The sequence below is a fragment of the Micromonas pusilla genome, assembly GCF_000151265.4.
Source record: "Micromonas pusilla CCMP1545 genomic scaffold MICPUCscaffold_5, whole genome shotgun sequence".
Classification (NCBI taxonomy): Eukaryota; Viridiplantae; Chlorophyta; class Mamiellophyceae; order Mamiellales; family Mamiellaceae; genus Micromonas; species Micromonas pusilla.
Window position 1 is genome coordinate 443,850 of NW_003315886.1, and position 17,026 is coordinate 460,875.

Here is a 17,026-nt window from a genome sequence, read left to right on the forward strand (position 1 = left end):
CCTCGGCATCATGGCCAACGGCAACGCGGGCGCGCTGATCGGCGCCATCTCCACGCGCGACGTCTTCGTGCAGTACGACGTGGAAAACTCGCGGATCGGCTTCGCGAAGACGGACTGCGCGAGCTTCCTCGCGACGCACACGACGAACATGTCGTTCGCGGCGGAGCCAAAGTACCGCGTGCCCGCGAACGACGCGCCGGATTTTTACGACATCAACAGCGAAGGCCCGCCGATCGGTTTCATCTTGGTCGTCGTCGTGTTCCTCTTGGCGGCGGTTGGATTTTGTTACGTCAAGCGCAGAGGCGAGGTGCGTCTCCCGTGGTTCGGTCGGGTGGAGTGGCTGTCGAACCTCGCGAGCGACGTCGAGACGGGCGGCGGGACGACGCACGCGCGCGGGAGAGGGAAGGACGGATACGCGCGGTTCGCGGACGAAGAGGACGGCGACGACCTGGACGGCGGCGAGGTGGAGCTGCCGAGGATGGATCGCGACCGCGACTCGTGACCGGAGACGTGACCGGAGTAGACTACTGACACGTACGACAGCCGCGCGATCGTCCGCGACCGATGCGTACGCTACGCCCTACTAACACCCTACTAGCTAGAGTCGTACCTACTCTTGTTCCCCGAGTCGATGACACGCGCACCCGCCCATCTTCGCGGTCGCGCAGCTCGCGTAGCACGGCGCCTCGAACGCCGGGTCCGGGCTCGGCGGCTTCGCGCCGAACGTCATCACGCACGACCCGTCTGAGTGGTCCGGCGCCAGGTGCGCGTCCACGCCGAAGGCTTCTCTGAAGAACGCCTGCGTCGGCATCTTGCAGAAGTTGACGCAGCTCGCGGTACACCCGCACTGCTCCAAGTACCGGCACTTGCGCAGCTTCACCGCGGACATGACGCCGTCGCTCTCGCGCGGAATAATCTCGCACGGCCCGACGAGCCACGCGAACGCGTTGACGGTGATGACCGCGTTCATTTCGTCGACCCACCGCCACTCCGGCCGGATGATTTCCTTGAACCGCGCTCGCACCCACGGAGGGATGAGCCCGAGGAGCGTCGTCAGCACGACCGCGCGCTGCCGCGACGGCGAGCGCCCAACGGAGATCAAGTCCGCGAGCGCGACGAGTCGATCGAAACCGCGCTTCGGTAACGTCGTCTCTTTCACACTGATGACGCTCGCGTGGTCGTCCGACGAGGCGGAGGTGGACTCGATCGCGTCGTCGCGCAGGGCGGACTCGAGCTTGCGGTTGAACAGCGCGATGGCGAGCTCGTCCAGCGCGCCGTCCTCGTACCGCGTCGTCGGATCCGTGTCCGGTCGCGGCGACGACGGCGACGACGGCGACGACGGCGACGCGGCGCGATCGCGCGTCTTACGCGGGAAGTACGCCACGCTGCCGCTCGCGAGGCCGTATCGGACGACGTCGACGCCGTCGTCGTCGTCGGACGGCCGAGGAGGAGGAGGAGGAGGGGGCGGGGGCGACGACGAGGCGGAGGCGGACGCGGACGCGGACGCTACGCGTCGCTCGCGACCTCGCGCGGCGACGCGACGGCGCGCGGAGGCGACGAGAGGCGCGCCGCGAGCGAGGCACGCCGACGTCATGCCGCGCGGAGAGGTGTGACCTGGGTGTGACTCGACAATCGTCGTCGTGAGCTGGCGCGCGTTCTGTTCGTCGCGCTCGAGAAAAAAAAGTTCTGCGTCGTCAATGCTCGAGGATTCGAGCCGAGGGCGCGCACTCCGATCCGCGAGGGGACGGACGACGCGAGCCCAACTCGATGTTCTTCAGCGCGGTCCTCCAAGCGGCGGTGAAGAAGGGCCCGAACGCGCGCGGCGGGCTCGTGTGGAAGACGCACGCGTTCTGGAAACCCTCGCCGACGCGCCGGAAGAACGCGAAGAAGAAGCAAGCGGCGCTGAACGCCGTCGACGCGGCGCTGCGCGAGGCGGAGGCGCTGCCGGACACGCCGCCGAAGGAGAGCGCGGTGTGCAAGCTGTATCGCGCGCGTCCCGATCCCGGTCCCGGTCCCGGCGCCGACCGCGCCGCGTAGGAGCCCTAGCTAGATGAACGCCACCAGCGCGGAGAAGACGCGGCGCGACGACGACGATCGATCCGCGATCGTCGTCGCGGGGAGAGAGGTGCGCCTCGGACGCGGCGTCCGCGTGGTGCGCTGGCACGACGCGGACGGGATGAGCGCGTACGCGACGTCGCCGCCGCTGGGTCCGACCGCGCCGGGGCACGCCCCGGAGGTCGCGGCGGCGATGCGACCGACCGACGTCGCGCCCGCGCCGCGGCACGGCGTCCGGAGGCGAGTCCACGCGCTCAGCGATGACCTTGGTGCGATCGTCGGGGAGGATGTTTCGGACGCGACGATGACGACCGAGGAGGAGATTCGAGACGCGATCGATAAGGTCGTGATCCACTACGACGCCTGCGGCTCGAGCGCGAAGTGCTTCGACGTCCTGCACAACCAGCGCGGGCTGTCGTGTCACTTCCTCATCGACGTGGACGGGACGATCTATCAGACGTTGGACGCGAGAGAGCGCGCGTGGCACGCGACGACGGCGAACGACTCGTCCGTCGGCGTCGAGCTCGCGCACCGCGGCGCCGTCGAGATGCCGAAAGCGTCCGCGGAAGATGGAACGTCAACCGACGCGACCAACTCAGAGCACCCTCATCGCGTCGTCGGATTCGTGCACGGGCGCGAGCTGTCGCAGGCGCCGTTCGCCGACGCGCAGTACGCGTCCCTCGCGGCGCTCGTCGCGGGGGTGATGCGCGCGTGCCCGAGGGTGCGATGCGAGTACCCGAGGGGTACCGACGGCGAGGCGGCGACGACCAAGTTGGAGGACGACGCGCTGCGGGCGTTCCGCGGCGTGCTGGGGCACTTCCACGTGCAGACGAATAAGATCGATCCGGGGCCGGCGTTCGATTGGGAGGGCGTCGCGGCGCGCGTGAGGAAGATGCGCGAGGAGGAGGGAGAGGACGATCGATAGCAGACTTGAAAAACACGAAAAAAAGTTGTATATACAAAGAAGCCGAGAGTAAAGGCTTGTACAGTACGTACAGGAGCAGTCAGTGCCCCGGGCCTCGCCCCGCCGCTCGTCGACGTCAACGCAAGAGCGCGACGCGTTCGGAATCATCGCCGGCGCGCGCATCGCGACGGCCCCTCACGCCGCGTCGAGCGCGCGCCGCGACCGCGACCGCGCAAAGCCCGGCACCGAGTAACGCCAGTGACGCGTGTGTTCGCACGCCGCGCATCGCGCTCGAGTCGATGTCGATCGCCCCGAGGGACGCCCCGGACGACGCGGGCGGAGGGCCGTTCAGCAAGCGCTTCACGCGGAGGATCATTCGTCGCCAGTGCGTTCGCGCCTTGGCGTTAGACTCCGCCGTCGCCTTCCTCGCGCGTTGAATGAACGCCCCGATTGCGCGCTTCAGCGCGCTCGAGTGCTTCACGTTCCACGCGATCGTGCTGTCCGTGCGGAAGTTCGCGCTGACGACGACGCCCTCGTTCGCGAGCACTTTGTTGAGACCCGCGATCGTCCTCGGACCGGCGGAGACTTGCGAGAATCGCTTCACCGCCTTCGGCGGCTTTCCTCTGAAGCCGGAGAACGACAGCGTCAATGTCATCTTCCCGGAAACCGAAGAATCTTCGTCGTCGACTCGCGTTGTCTCGAGGCCGTGGAACTTGATCCCGGCGGCGAGTCGTCTTTTGATCGCGCGCTCGACGACGTCGAGCGCGTCCGCGCCGACGTCGGCGCCCGTCACCGCGTAGCGCGTCGTCACCGTCGTCTCCTCCGGCGTGGAAGCGGAAGATGGAACGTAAACCGGCGCGGGTTCGACCGCAGTCGGCGGCGGCGGCGTGAAGACCGCCTCCGGCTCCGGCTCCGGCGTCGCCCGCTTTGGCGCAGAGATCGGATCCGGCCCCGCATAGGTCTCCGGCGTCGCTCGCTTCGGCGCAGAGATCAGATCCGGCCCCACAGTCGGCGGCGGCGGCGCAAGGACCGCCTCTGGCGCCGGCTCCGGCTCCGCTTGACTTACCGCGGTCGCCTGCGCCTCGATCTCTTCGCGCTCGACGTCCGCCTCCGCCGCGGCGTTCGCGACGGACGCCGCGTCCTCCGCGAGACGCGTCATCGAAGACTTCGCCTCCGTCGTCGTCTCCGCGACGGGCGCGGGCGCGTCCGAGACGTCGTCGAAAGATCCGCCGCCCGCGGCGGATTCCGACGCGTTCAAACCACCCGACGCGTCCTCGGCGAAAGCGCTCACGTACGCGGACTCGCCCGCGCGCGCGGAAACCTCGGAGACGGTCGCGCCCGCCACGTCGGCGGCGGACGGCGCGTCGACGCGGACGCACCCGCCCTCACGCGACGCGCAGTCGCACAGGTTCGGCCCAACGGCGCTGACGCACTCCCCGAAACGCTCGCTCGCTGGGTTCTCTTCGAACCAGCACCCTTCGATGCCGTCGCACGTCGCCGCGTCGTACCCGTAGCCTTCGCACGTGAGCTCACAGCCGCGGAGGTTGCGCGCGCGCTCGAAATCGATGCGTGCCGACTCAGACATGTCTTCGCCTTCCGGATGCGCGACGGGGACGTCGGAGGAAACCTCCGTCAACTCCGTGGTAACGTTCGGGTATAACTGCGCGTCGTCGGGAGTAAACCTCGGCGGGATGACCACGTCCTCCACGGCGCGCGTCTCCGCCTTGGGCGCGGCGTCCGAAAAGTTGCTCGTCTTCGCGCACGCGCCGAGGTCCTCGTTCAGCGCGTACCCGACGTCGCACTCGAAGCATGTCATGCCGACGTCGTCGCACGCGACGCACCCTTCGTCGCACAACCCCTCGAACATCGAGACGTTGAATGCGAACGTGTCGTGGTGCACGCCTCGCGTGGCGTACATCTCCGGACGGTCGCCGTTGACGTCTCGCACGAGGGTTCCTTCTTCGCCTTGGACGCCTTCGCCGCCCAACTCGGCGTCGCGCGCGGCTTGCCACGCCTCCGCGGAGGACGACGCGTCGAGCGCGTACGCGACGTTCGTTTCCTTGGCGTTCGCATCTGCGGCGGCGGTTTCGAGCGCGGTGGCGAGCTTGAGCGCGGTGGCGCGCGCGGCGTCCGCGGCGTCGACGGCGGCCGTGACCTCCGCCTCGCGCGCCGTCGCCGCCGCCGTCGCCGCGGCATCGGCGGGCGTCGACGCTTCGGCGAGCGCGAACCTGAAGCGTTCGCGATGCCCGTAGTGCTCTGAGATGCACTCGAAGCCGTTGCCCGAGGTTTCTTTGCAGACGCGGGCTCTGCCGCTCGACGCCTCGAGAATCTTGGGCTTGATCACGTGTTGGTCCCCCGCGGAGGCGACGCCGAAAGGCGTGCGGTGACGGTGCACGTTTGAAATCTCAAACTCTTCCCTCATCCCCGGTTCCCGCGCGTCGCACTTGATTGACGCGCCAGACGAGGAGCAGTACATTCCGGTCTTCGCGCTTCGGATGTAGTACACGATGTCGTCGACTGCGGCGTCGGTTTTCCAGCCGCGCGCGTTGAAAATTTCGAAGCGTTCGCCGTCGGCGTCGTCGATCGAGTCTTGGCCGTCTCGCAGCCTGTCTTTGTTCGGGCAGCGCAAGAGTCCGTCGCGCGCCGCGTCCGCGACGCACCGTTGGAAAGGATGATCGCCGCCGAACGTGAACGTGCCGAGTTTGAAAGGAAGGACGCCGGTCGTCGCGTTGCCTCCCGCCTCGGCGTACGCCGCGTCGATTTGCTTTCGAACCTCCTCGAGGAGCGCGTGCGCGACTTTTTCCGTCTCGCTCGCCGTCTCGGAGGCGTTCCCCGCCGCCTCCCAGGTTGGCGGGGGACCCACGGGTTCACACTCGCAGATGTCATCGCTGCTGTGCGGTCGGTGATCGCACCCTAGATCGTGGGAACCCTTGCTGCACGAGTTCCCGTTGTCCGTGTACGACGCGACGCACGCCAAGCTCGGCGTTTGCTTCGCGCACCATTCGCGGCACGTCCGCGCGCCGTCGTAAAACGCGGCCACCGCGGTGCACGGCTGGCCCACGTTCTCGCACGTCGTTTTGGCGTTCGTAAACGCGCACACGCTCGCTTCCCCGAGTTTCGCGTCGCGCGCGTCCTCCCGCGTCACCCCGAGCTTCGCGGCGTGCAGCGCCAGCGCGGGCGCGTACGTCAGGTCGACGCCGTGTTTCGTGAACACCGGGGATCGGTGGTGATCGCGATCGCGATCGTGATCGGCGGCGTCTCCCAATGCGGCGACGTCGGAGGTGTCCACGTATCCCGTGCACGTGATGAACTGCTGGTAGTCCTTCGAGCTTCCGGTGAGACGACCCGCCGCGCGAAGCGGGCCGGGGTGACGCAACTTGTCTTGCGCCTCCACGGCGAGCGCCGAGGCGACGGTGTTCCACTGCCCCGTCATCATCGCGTATCGCATCAAAACCTGCGCGAGTGGTTTGTATTGCGGGTGCATCAACATCTTCCCGGACGTCTTCCAAATCGCGAGCGTCGAGCCCGCGAGCATGGACGCGCCGAGGCCGTCGCCGTACGAGCAATCCGTGGGGATCTTCGCGCTGATCTTCCCGAGCGGCCACTTCTTCTCGAGCTCGACAAGGTAGTCGAACACAGCCTTGTAGTCGTCGCCCGCGATGCCAATTGCGTCCAGGGCGCCGTTCTCGCCCTTCTCGCCCTGACCGAACAACAGCGCCATCGCGGCGACCATCCCCCTCGCGGCGACCGGGCCCGGGTTGACGTTGAGGTTCGTGCGCTTCACGAGTTGCGCGTCGTCGCAGTCGCCCCAGGCGAGCTTCAAGAGCGTCGGCTCGAACAGGTGCTTCACCATCTCGACGCCGGTGCCGTGTTTTTGAACGTAGCACTCGCGGACGCTGTTCATCAAAGATAAATGCTTGCCGGCGTCGCCGCAGTTGGGCGCCATCTCCTCGATCTGCGCTTCGAGCCACTGCATGGTGGTGGAATTCGCAGACTTGCAGTCGTACGTCGCGGCGATGGCGCCGAGGAAGTACTCGTACGTCTTTTCGTACTCCTTCGCGTATGGCTTGAACACGTCGTATGCCTCGCGCATCATCCCCGCGTCGCGAATCGTCCGCAGCTTGAAGTGCGTGATTAAAAGCTCCCACGCTTCGATGTTGTGCGGGTTCTTCTTTAGCGCGCTGAGGAGAAGCGACGCGACTTTTTGAAGCGATCGCGACCCTTCGTTCGAGTACACAGTTCGGAAGAGCAGCATCGCGAGGCGAACGTCGACGTAGGAATCCAAGCCGACGTTGACGCCGTTGGGAATCGCAGCCATGTAGTCCACGCTCCCGTCCTTCAGTTTATTCGATCCGCCCAAGTTATCCGTGGGCACGCCGTTCGAAGACGTCGTCCAATACGCGGGGAATATCCAGGAGAACTTACCCATCGTCCACCGCTTCCCATCCGACTTCGACTCGTACGTGATCGCCGCCGCGTGCTGGGGTTGTCCGACCATCTGCGACGGCGTGCCCATGCAGCTGCTCGTGCCGATGTGCATGTACGCCAGTCTGCCGCAAAGACCGCCGTCCTCGGCGACACGCGGCAGGGAGTTGTGATGCCAGTTCGAAGCCTTGCAGATCACCTTGTTTTTCGTGTATCCGAGGCCGTAGTGCGGCCACTTCGTGACGAGCCCGGAGGAGTTCGTCCACGAATCCTTCGACAGCTCCGGCTTGCCCTGCAAGCGGCTCCACGCCCAGTCGCACTCGCCCGCGGGGAACTGAGGCGTGTTCAATCCGACGACGATCGGCCAGGGCGCGTCCGAAATCGGCGACGCTAAATCTTTGCCGTGCGCGCGTTTCTTGTTGAGCAGGTAGTCGATCGCGTGCGCGGGCGCGGGGGACGCTTCCCTCGTGTCCGGGGACGGCATGTACTTCTTCCCGTGATGCGTGCGCAAGAATCCGCTGAACGTGCACCGATCGCGGAACGTCTCCGTGGAGTGCGCCGCGTCTATGTTCGCGTCCGTGCTGTTCACGATCCAATCCAAGTCGCGATGCTTGTACGCCGTGCCGAGAATCAAATCGCCGAGCGCGTCGACGTCGTGCGACCGCGCTTGGAGGAAATTTTTCAAGTACCGCGCGTGCTTGATGACGTTCGGGTGCGTCGGGAATGACAGCGAGTACATCGACTTTCGCAGAGGCACCGTCTTCGTGAGTTCGTTCTCCGCGTCCGCCGCGACGGATTTTCGATTCACGGAGTTGATCCAAGACCAAATCGGATCCGTGAGCGCGAGCGGCGTCTTCCTCTTCGTGAGGACTTCGTTCGTTGAGACAACCTCCTCCGCGAGTTTGGACGTCCACTCGCCGTCGCTCTCCGCGACGAGTTTCGCGAGCTCGGGCTGAGGGTTGGACGTGCCGATGATTTCCCTGCGCAAGATCAAGTGCGAGGATTCCGAGCGCGTCATCTTCGTCGTGATAAACGCCTGGATCGAGATGATGCCGCAGTTCCCGCCGGACGCGACGCCGCTGTAGACGACGCCGGGGCACCTGGGCTTCCCCGCGCACATCGACACGCACGAGACGACGGACGCAGTCTGCGTCTTGTCCACGGCGCCGATCTTTCGGAAATCGTACACGACGAAATCTTGTTCGAAATGCGCGAGCGACGACGCCTCGAAAGATTCCGGCAAAACGTCGCCCGTCGAGGACGCCGTCTGGACCGCGGAAACGGGCGCGTCGCACATCTCGGACGTCGCCGGCTTCGTCGCTTCGTCGCACGTGTCGTAGCACCCGCACGACACGTCGCGCGTGCGCGCGGTGACAGAACCGGACATCGACGTCTTCGCGGTGCACGCGCTCCACTCGCCCGTCACCCACTCGCCTTCGGCGCAGGTCTTGCGAACGTCGCACGGGTAGAAGCACCCCTGGTTGTGAATGCACGTCCTGTCCGCGTTGTTCGTCCACCCGTCGTAGCAGTTGCACACGAGGTCGTATTTCGAAGTGTCCTTCGTTCTGTACAAGCGCTCGAGCTTGCCGTGCGGGCCGCATGCGGTTTTCTTCTGCTCGTAATTGTGATCGCACGCGTCGTGGTTGTTGCAATTCTGGTGCAGCACCGGGCGCTCGACGCACTCGTTTCTATCCGCGGCGGATCCGTTGACGTACGAGCAGTACGATTTGCGTCGTTGCGTTAGATGTTTGAAATCGTTCCCTCCGAGCGTCGGGCTGCACTCAGCGGCGCACTCGCCGAACGGCGAAACGATCCACTCCGGGGAGTCGAGTTCCACTTGCTCGTAACACTCCGGCTCGGGCGGCGTCCCGGGATCTGGCGACGGATCCGCGAGGAAGCAGCAGCCCGCCGCCTCGCAGGCCCCCTGGCGAATCATCGGCGAGAACGAGTTCCGAAGCGGGTTCTGCTTGAACCGCGCGCACTCCCTCCGCCCGACGTCTTGCGCGCACTGCTTCTCGCAGTGACGCTTGTTGCAGTGCTGCGTGTCCGGGATTTTCTCCTCGAGCTCGCAGTTTTTCTCGTCCACGGCGGCGGAGACGGACGCGTTCCGCATCGACGCGCAATACACCGTTCGCGTTTGCACGCCGACGCCGCACGACTTATCGCACACGCTCCATGGCGTGCCAAAGTACGCGAACGCGCCGTCGCGTTCAAAGTACGAACTCGGAACGTTCGATACCTTGTACGTCTCGAGCTCGCCCCGCGTCACCGGGTGTTCAAACTCGACGGGCGTGAACACCGCTCTCGCGCCGATCGTCTCGTACGGCTTCGGCGCGTTCGCGCGCTTCGCGACGCCAAACGGCGCGGCGACGCTCTCGACGCACGCCTTCGCGTGGATGAGGCACTTGCCCTCAGGCGTGAACTCCGCGGCGGCGCACTGCGACAACGGCTTGGCCGCGCACGCGTCGACGCACGCCTCCTCGGTCGTCGCGGCGGGGTCCTCCGCGGGCGGCGACGACGCGTCGCAGTCCATTTTTTTGCAGGATCGCGCGAAGGCCTCTGGGTGCGCGTCGACGGTGACGTAAGGCTGGCACATCAGCGCGTTTTTCGGTTTGCGCGCGATCTCTTTCTTTTGATATCCCGTGCTGAAGCCGACGGCGACGTGCCCAGCCGGGCAAGCGGTCCACGCGTTGTTGTACAGGGCGCCGCCGCCGTCGTGGCAGTTTTCGCCGGAGGCGCGATCGCACACGAGCGTGTCCGTGACCGAGGTGGCGTTGTCCACGAGTTTCCATCCGGAAGGCGTCCCGCACCTGGGCTGAATCCCCGCGTCCTCGTTGTCCTCGCGCGACCAGTCCATCTTTCCGTCCTTCCCGAAGAGCGCGAATCCGGTGAGGACCTCGCCGGGCGGGCACCTGACTTCGACGTCAGTCGCCGGTCCTCGCGCGAGCGGGACGTACTCGCCGTACGTTTCAGAGTGCAAGCACATCGTCGTGTTGATTCCAAAGTCGCACACGTCGTCGTGACGGCCGTAGTTGTCGGAGAAGCAATGCAGGTGCGTGACCGGACCGGGGACGGCGTCGGTCAAGAGCACGACGTCGCCGCCGCGGGACGCGGCGTTGTGAAACGTCTCGTGACGCGCGAACGGCCGCGTCCAGTCCGTCTCCGCCTTCTCCTCGCAGTCGCAGTGGCCCCAAAACTCGAAACTGTTCTTCTTCGTGTAGCAGATCGGTCGGTCGTGAGCGTCCACTTTATGACACGGCGGGTTGACGAGATCCGCGTCTTCGCGGTCTTGTGACCACTGTCCGGAACACGGAGCGCCGTTGCTGTTGCCGCCGCACGTCCGTCGCGGGTGCTGCATGTACACGCCGCCCTCGAAGAAACTGCCCGCGCTCGCGTCCGAGGCGTCCACGGGCACCGGCGGTCGCCACGGATCCGTCCAACGCACGGCGTTGAACCCGGAGCTGAGATGCCGTCCTCTGTCCGCGTGTTGCGGGTGCGTGTTGCCTCTCCAGTCGTTCCAAAGGGTGTTCGCGAGAATGCGTCCGTCGCCGCTGTGCACCTTGAAGCCTCCGTTACCGTTGATGTAATCGGATTTGCGGTGCATGACGTCCCTGACGCTCTCAAGGGAGAGCTCGGCCATGGGCGGGATGTCCGTAAACTCCGGGTTCGTGTCCGGGGTGAGGCCGATGGGTCCATCGTTGTGGTCACCGTTCGGTCCCCGTCGGTTGGGGTTCATCCACTTGAGCGTCGCCGCGTTCGTGTAGTTCAGGGTCGGGAACCAGTAGTAATCCGACATGAGCATGTCTTTGCGCGCTTGGAAGTTGTGCCTGTTGTTGTGGCGGTATCCGCCAGTTTTGATAATCTTCGCTTCCCAGTTCCGAAGTCGGCACCAGTCCTCCGCGCCGCCCCACTGGAACGAGTACTCGAAGCCCATGCAATTAGGGTTCTGGCGGCAGCGCGACGCGCACCACTCGTTGAGAATCGCATACTGAGCGATGACCGCGTCTTTGTATTGGAAGTGGGGTTGATTACCCCACGTCCAAGTGTCAAAGTCAGGGTAGTCCTTCTTCAGATCTTCCGTCGTGTACGCCTCGAACAAGTCACCGCCCACGGCGAGCATGTTCTTCCCCGACGTGTATCGGCCCGTGTTCGCCGTGGCCTCCGTGATGTAGTTCGGTTGCTTGAACTTGAAATACTCCGGGTCCACGACGAAACGTCCGAGATCGTGCCAATTTCTCGCCACCGTGCAGTCCTCGCTCGAGTCGCACATGCACATGTGGTTGAAGACGTTCTCGAAAGGCGCGTCGTCCATGGCGAGGAAGGAGTCCAACACGAGGTCATCCCATTTCATGTACGGCTGCGTGTCGTTGAGCTGCTCCTTGTCATATCGATGGTGGAATGCATAGTCGCGCTCGTTATGGCGCACCTCTCCGCGCCAGACTCGGTGCCCGCCAGCTCGTCCCAACGAAGTTTCCGCGAGAATCTGAGCGGTGCCGTCCTCGACGCCTAAACACCCGGGATTCAAGCCGCCGACGACGCGAACGATCGCCTTCTCGGGCAGCTTCATGTTTCCGGCTTCGTTGAAGACAATGTCCGTGGGCACGCCTTTGAATATGCTCCGCGGGGAGAACGAAATTTGGTGCCGGTTGTACTGCGGGATGCACACGCCGATCCCCGGCATGAAACCGTACTTGGGTCCTGCGTTTTCCGCCGTCATGCTTCCTTGCACGCATCCGCTGTATTGGACGGTGGTGTGACCTTCGCCGACTTGACAGTACCCTCTTTCATTGTTGCAGTAGTTGAAATCGCCGAGCTTCAGCTCCATCTTATCCCGCCACGCGTGCGTGAAGCGCTCTTCAAAGATGGGAAGGATCTTGTAGTTCGCGCAACACGCGGGGACGAACGTGGCGTTCGGCGAGACGCATCGATTGTCGCTCACGCCGTGCCCGTAAGATGCGCTGGAGACAAAGAATCCCTTGCCGTCGTCGCATCGCGTGGAGGTCCAGTGATAGTATCCTTTGCATTGAACCGGGGCGTTGCCGTTCCAATTCTTCGCCGCGTTCATGATTCCCTTCGCGGATTCCTCGAGCGTGCATAGACGCGTGCCGGCAGCCTCGCAGTGCTCCTCCGCCTCCTCGATGGTAATCTTTTCGTCGTCCCAGCATCCGTTCGGTTGTTTCCCTCCGATCGCGCCGGAGCCGCAGGTTTTGTAATCCGCGGCCGCGCCTCGGCACGGGCCGTGGCACATACCGGTGAGCTCCCAGTTCAACTCCTCGCACGAGCGGTTCGTGATCCCGCACGCGCCGAAGCACCTTTGCGCGAACGGGGGTTTGCCTTTGAACAACGTCGCGCAGTGGTTATCGTCGGTGGGGTCATCGTTTTGATCCACGCACGTCACTTCGCGCGTCTTCATCAGAGAACACTCGTTGTGTCTCAGGAAGTTGTCCGTGGACGCTTCGCGCCACGGCACGAAGCCGACGTCGTCTTGGTTACCCAGCGCAGGGGCGGTCTTTGGCTTCGCGAACGTCAACGACCGGATTCCCATCGCGAGCGAGGCCGCGGTGAGGCCGTCGGACGGCGTCATCGCGACGGCGACTGCGCCAAACATGCGGTTTTTGCGGTAAACTGCTTTCAAACCGGCAGCGTCGCACGTTAAGTCATCGTAACCGTCTCCGCTTCGCATCAACGACACCATTCCAGCTTCGTTTACGACGAGATCAAGCTCTTTATACGCGTTTATCCAGCCGCCGTTCTCGTACACGTGAACGCCGCCTTTCGGCCTGATCATAAACGTCACGAAGTTGCACGTGCGCGCATCATCGAACGTCCCACCGGTGATGTACTTGACGTACGGACTGTGCCCTCGCGTCGAGTGATCTTCGAGGACCGCGAACTCGGTGCTGTCGTGACCGTTCAGGTGCGTGCCCATGAGATCCGCGTGCACGGGCACGACGTCCGCCAGAGGCGTCGTGATCGCGTCGGGCAGGCACCTGTGTCTGCACGCGCCATGTCTGCGTTCGTCGTCGTCGGGGTACACGTCGCCTCGGAAACCGGTCTCGACCAACGACGCGGTGGGGAGCTTCACGACCATCTCCGGTCGATCGGGATTACCTTCCACCGTGTGCTCCGTCGTCGAGACCGTGATTCCGCCGTCCACGTCGCTCTCGTTTTCCTCCGCGACGGCGACGGGAGTCAGCGCCGGGTCGGACGCGACGGTGCCGTCGGGGTTGAGCGCGCCTTCGCGGCAGTCCCCCCACTCGCCGACGATCCAGCGGTAATTCGTCGCCGCCGACCACCGGTAGGAGTCAAACCCGGTGACGGTGCTCAGCGTGTTAAACGCCTCTTTGTTGTTGCAAAACATGAGGTCGCAGACCTGTTGCTGCTTTTGGAAGTTGATCGTGTTGCATCGGCCGTTCAGACGGCACTTCGCCTTGCACTCGAGCGCGGACTCCGCGCGCGAGGTCTCGATCATGGACTTGCAGTTTGCCATCTTGTCTGGTCCGAATCGGAACCAGTCGAGGCGCGAAAAGTCCTCGGACTCGTACTTCCCGCACGGGTTCGGCGCGCTCGGGTTCGCGTACCCGAGCGCGTACGCGCACTTGCCGTGAGTCGCGTCGCCGCGGCAGCACCGATCGTCGCACTGAGAAACTTCGCTCGTGGCGTTGCCGCCGCCGGCGAACAAATCCTCAAAGCCAAATTTGCACCCCGGAGGGTTCACCGGCTGCGTCGCGGACTTGTAGCACTGGTTGCCGACTTCGCTGGAGGGGGACCAACAGCAGCCGTACTCTTCGCACGCCGCGCGCTGCGTCGTCTTCGATCGGTGCTGCGATCGGAGGTCTTCGTAGTACGCGCCGCAGATGGGCTTACGGAGGCGGCCGCTGTTTTTGTTGACATCGCCTCGGATCTCCGAGACGTCGTCCGCCTCGTCGTATGCGTAGTGTGCTTCGCATCCGGGGTTGCACGAGTGCGCGTTGCACACGCGAGACGTCTCCGGCGGCGCGCCGCACGCTTGAAGCGGCAGCTTCTCGCCCTGGGACGATCGGCACTCGAGCGACTTGGTCTGCAACCCGCCGCCGCACGTCACGGGACATGCGCTCCACTCTCCGGCGACGAACCTCGCGCCGATCGGGTCTTGACCCTCGCAGTCGACGTATCCTTTCAACCCAGACGTGGTCTCGCACCACGGCCGGTCGCTCCCGTGAATCGTCGGCTCGTAGAACTCGATCTGCTTTTTCACGAAGAGCGGGTCGGTCGTGAACGGGAACCGGCACGGCAAACCGTTGGCCGTGCCGCCGCAGGTTTTCATCCCCCGCGTGTACGTCACCACGTTCTTCGCCTCGACCATCGCGGAGACTGACGTAGTCTCCACGAGTAAGATGATCGACACCTCGTCTTGGTTTTGCGAGAACAGCCCGTTCTTTGCAAACGCGTCCGCGTGCGCGGCGGCGTGGTACTCGTCGAGATCCGCTCCGCACGACGCCTCCTCCGCGCAGGTGTAAAAACCCGCGCACCGGGAGTCCCGCGCGCAAAACTTTTTCGCTTCTTCGACGTCAGTGCCCTCGAACGCTTTCCACGCGAACGCGTCCGGGCGCGGGACCGCGACGCCGGTCGCGATCTCGAAGTGCACGTCCTCGGGCTTGGTCTTTTTGCGATAAAAATCCGACTCCGCGGCGGCTTCCAAGCCGTACCCGCGCCCGACGAGCGTGCAATACCGCGGGTACTGCTTGTTGTAAAACGGCTCACCGTTCGCGTTCGCGCACTTCTGGCAGTCCTCGAGCTCAGCGCCGGATTTCCCGCCGCAATCCTCGCAGGAGTCGCCGTGCGAGAGATACCGCGCGGTGAGCGTGAACCCGGCGCAACCGTGGCCCATCTCGTCACACGCGGCGACGCAGCGGTCGACGTCCGTGAACCGACGGCCGAGCTTCGCGGAGCTTCCGCCGACGGGCGCGCGCGACGACTCCTCGAAGTATTCCGCGAACGGGTCGGCCGCGGCCGCGGCGTTATCGGCGTCGCCGAGGCGGGGCGCGAGCGCGTGGCCCGCGTCGCGGTGACGCGGGTGATCCGCGCTTGCGAGATCCACGGAGTGGTCGCGGCGTCCGAGCCACGCGCTCTCGCCGTTCGCGTCGAGGACGCGAAGCGCGTGCGAATGCGGGTCGGAGAAGCGCGAGCTGGGCCCGGGGAGGGTCGGCGCCGACGTCACGGTCGCGACGACCGCGGGAGAGGACGCGCGATCGAGCGCGTCCGCGACGTCGGCGCCGAACGTGGACGCGCGCGCGGCGCGCCTCGCGGGATCTTCGCGATCCGCCGCGCCGCCGAGCCACGGCGGCGCCGGCGCGGAACCCGCGTCCGCGACGTCGCCGAGGAGGGAGACGCCGCCGAACCCGATACGGGGGTTGCCGTGAACGATGACCGCGACGACGGCGCCGATCGTCGCGAGCGCGAAGAGCGCGCGCGCGATCGTCGACCGCGCGGGCCTCGAATCGGCGGTGTTCGAAATCCCCGCCGCGCCTCCGAGGAGGGGGATTTTCTCGCCGACGCGGCGGGATTTAGACCCCGCGGCGAGGGCGGCATCGCCGATCATGTCGGCGATTTCGCGAGGAAAGCCTCGCGCACGAGTCTACGACGCGAACGTGGGGAACGTGCGCGCGGGAGAGTGGCTTGTCCCGGCGCGACTCGCCAAATGTATGGAAGATACAACGCAAATTTTGTACCTTCGTAACACCCAAGATACGGTACAAGATTCGGTAAAACACCATAACCTTATGCCGATAGCAGACGCGACGTGAAAAACACGAAAAAAAGTTGTAGACTCCGGATGCGCGTCTCGCGTCGCGCGCTCGACATACCCCGCGCGCGCCGCCGCGCGATATAGGGCCATGTTCGCCGCGCGGCGCGCGATGCGCGCGGGCGCGTCCTCCTCGGCGTCGTCCCCCTCCGTCGCGGCGGCGTTCGCGTTCGCGCGCGCCTCCGCGACGACGGACGGCGTCCTCCTCGGAGGACGGCACGACGAGATCCGCGCGTCGACGTCGTCGTCGACCCGACATCATCATCTCGCGTCGTCGCTCGCGCACGCGCGATCGTTCGCGAGACCGTCGCGCCGCGCGCCCAACGCGAGCGCCGCCGCGTCCTCGAGCGAGAACGCGCTGAAGCGACCGCGACGCCCGAGCGAGCACTGGCAGCCCGTGGACGACGCGAAGACGAAGATGCGCTACTGGTGGAACAAGTCCACGGGCGAGACGACCGGACTCGGCGAGCCGCGGCCGACGTCCTTCAAGCTCCCGCCCGCGGACAAGTGGAGCGCGCTGACGAAGCACGTGGACAAGAACGGCGAGCCGACGCTGGGGGTGGCGATAGGGCAGATGTTCGTGTTCGCGTTCGGCGGCGCGCTCGGCGTGACGGCGGTTTCAGTCGCGTTAGGGGTCTTGAGCGGTGGCGGCGGCGGCGCCGCCGCCGCGGGGATGGAGGGGAAGGACGACGGCGGGGCGACGTCCTCGGGGAACGACGCTGTCGCGCGGGGGGCGGCGACGCGAGGCGCGACCGTCGCGAGGAGGGTCGCGGCGGCGGGGGGGGGATGAGACGCGCGCGCGCGTAGAACGTCAACTCTCGTCGTACTGTTTTTTTGATGGTACAACGTCACGAACT

The 17,026-nt window shown here is 65.3% G+C and overlaps 4 protein-coding genes across 4 annotated transcripts; 2 read left to right on the forward strand and 2 right to left on the reverse strand.

Annotated features, from left to right (window-relative positions):
* Positions 1–670: 670 nt before the first annotated feature.
* Positions 671–1,291, reverse strand: MICPUCDRAFT_6662 (uncharacterized protein; the record flags this gene model as incomplete). The annotated part of the gene is made up of 2 exons (XM_003058745.1): positions 671–1,160; positions 1,203–1,291. Coding segments are annotated over 2 exons (579 nt in total), but the record flags the coding sequence as incomplete, so codon positions are not given.
* An 885-nt stretch (positions 1,292–2,176) lies between these two features.
* MICPUCDRAFT_39706 (uncharacterized protein) lies at positions 2,177–2,980 on the forward strand (the record flags this gene model as incomplete). The annotated part of the gene is made up of 1 exon (XM_003058378.1): positions 2,177–2,980. The coding sequence occupies one exon, from the start codon at positions 2,177–2,179 to the stop codon at positions 2,978–2,980; it is 804 nt and encodes a 267-aa protein (XP_003058424.1).
* Positions 2,981–3,559: 579 nt separating this feature from the next.
* Positions 3,560–15,965, reverse strand: MICPUCDRAFT_47261 (uncharacterized protein; the record flags this gene model as incomplete). The annotated part of the gene is made up of 2 exons (XM_003058746.1): positions 3,560–3,580; positions 4,026–15,965. The coding sequence occupies 2 exons, from the start codon at positions 15,963–15,965 to the stop codon at positions 3,560–3,562; spliced, it is 11,961 nt and encodes a 3,986-aa protein (XP_003058792.1).
* A 316-nt stretch (positions 15,966–16,281) lies between these two features.
* On the forward strand, positions 16,282–16,959 carry MICPUCDRAFT_57926 (uncharacterized protein; the record flags this gene model as incomplete). Its single annotated transcript, XM_003058379.1, has 1 exon — positions 16,282–16,959. The coding sequence occupies one exon, from the start codon at positions 16,282–16,284 to the stop codon at positions 16,957–16,959; it is 678 nt and encodes a 225-aa protein (XP_003058425.1).
* Between the last annotated feature and the right edge of the window lie 67 nt (positions 16,960–17,026).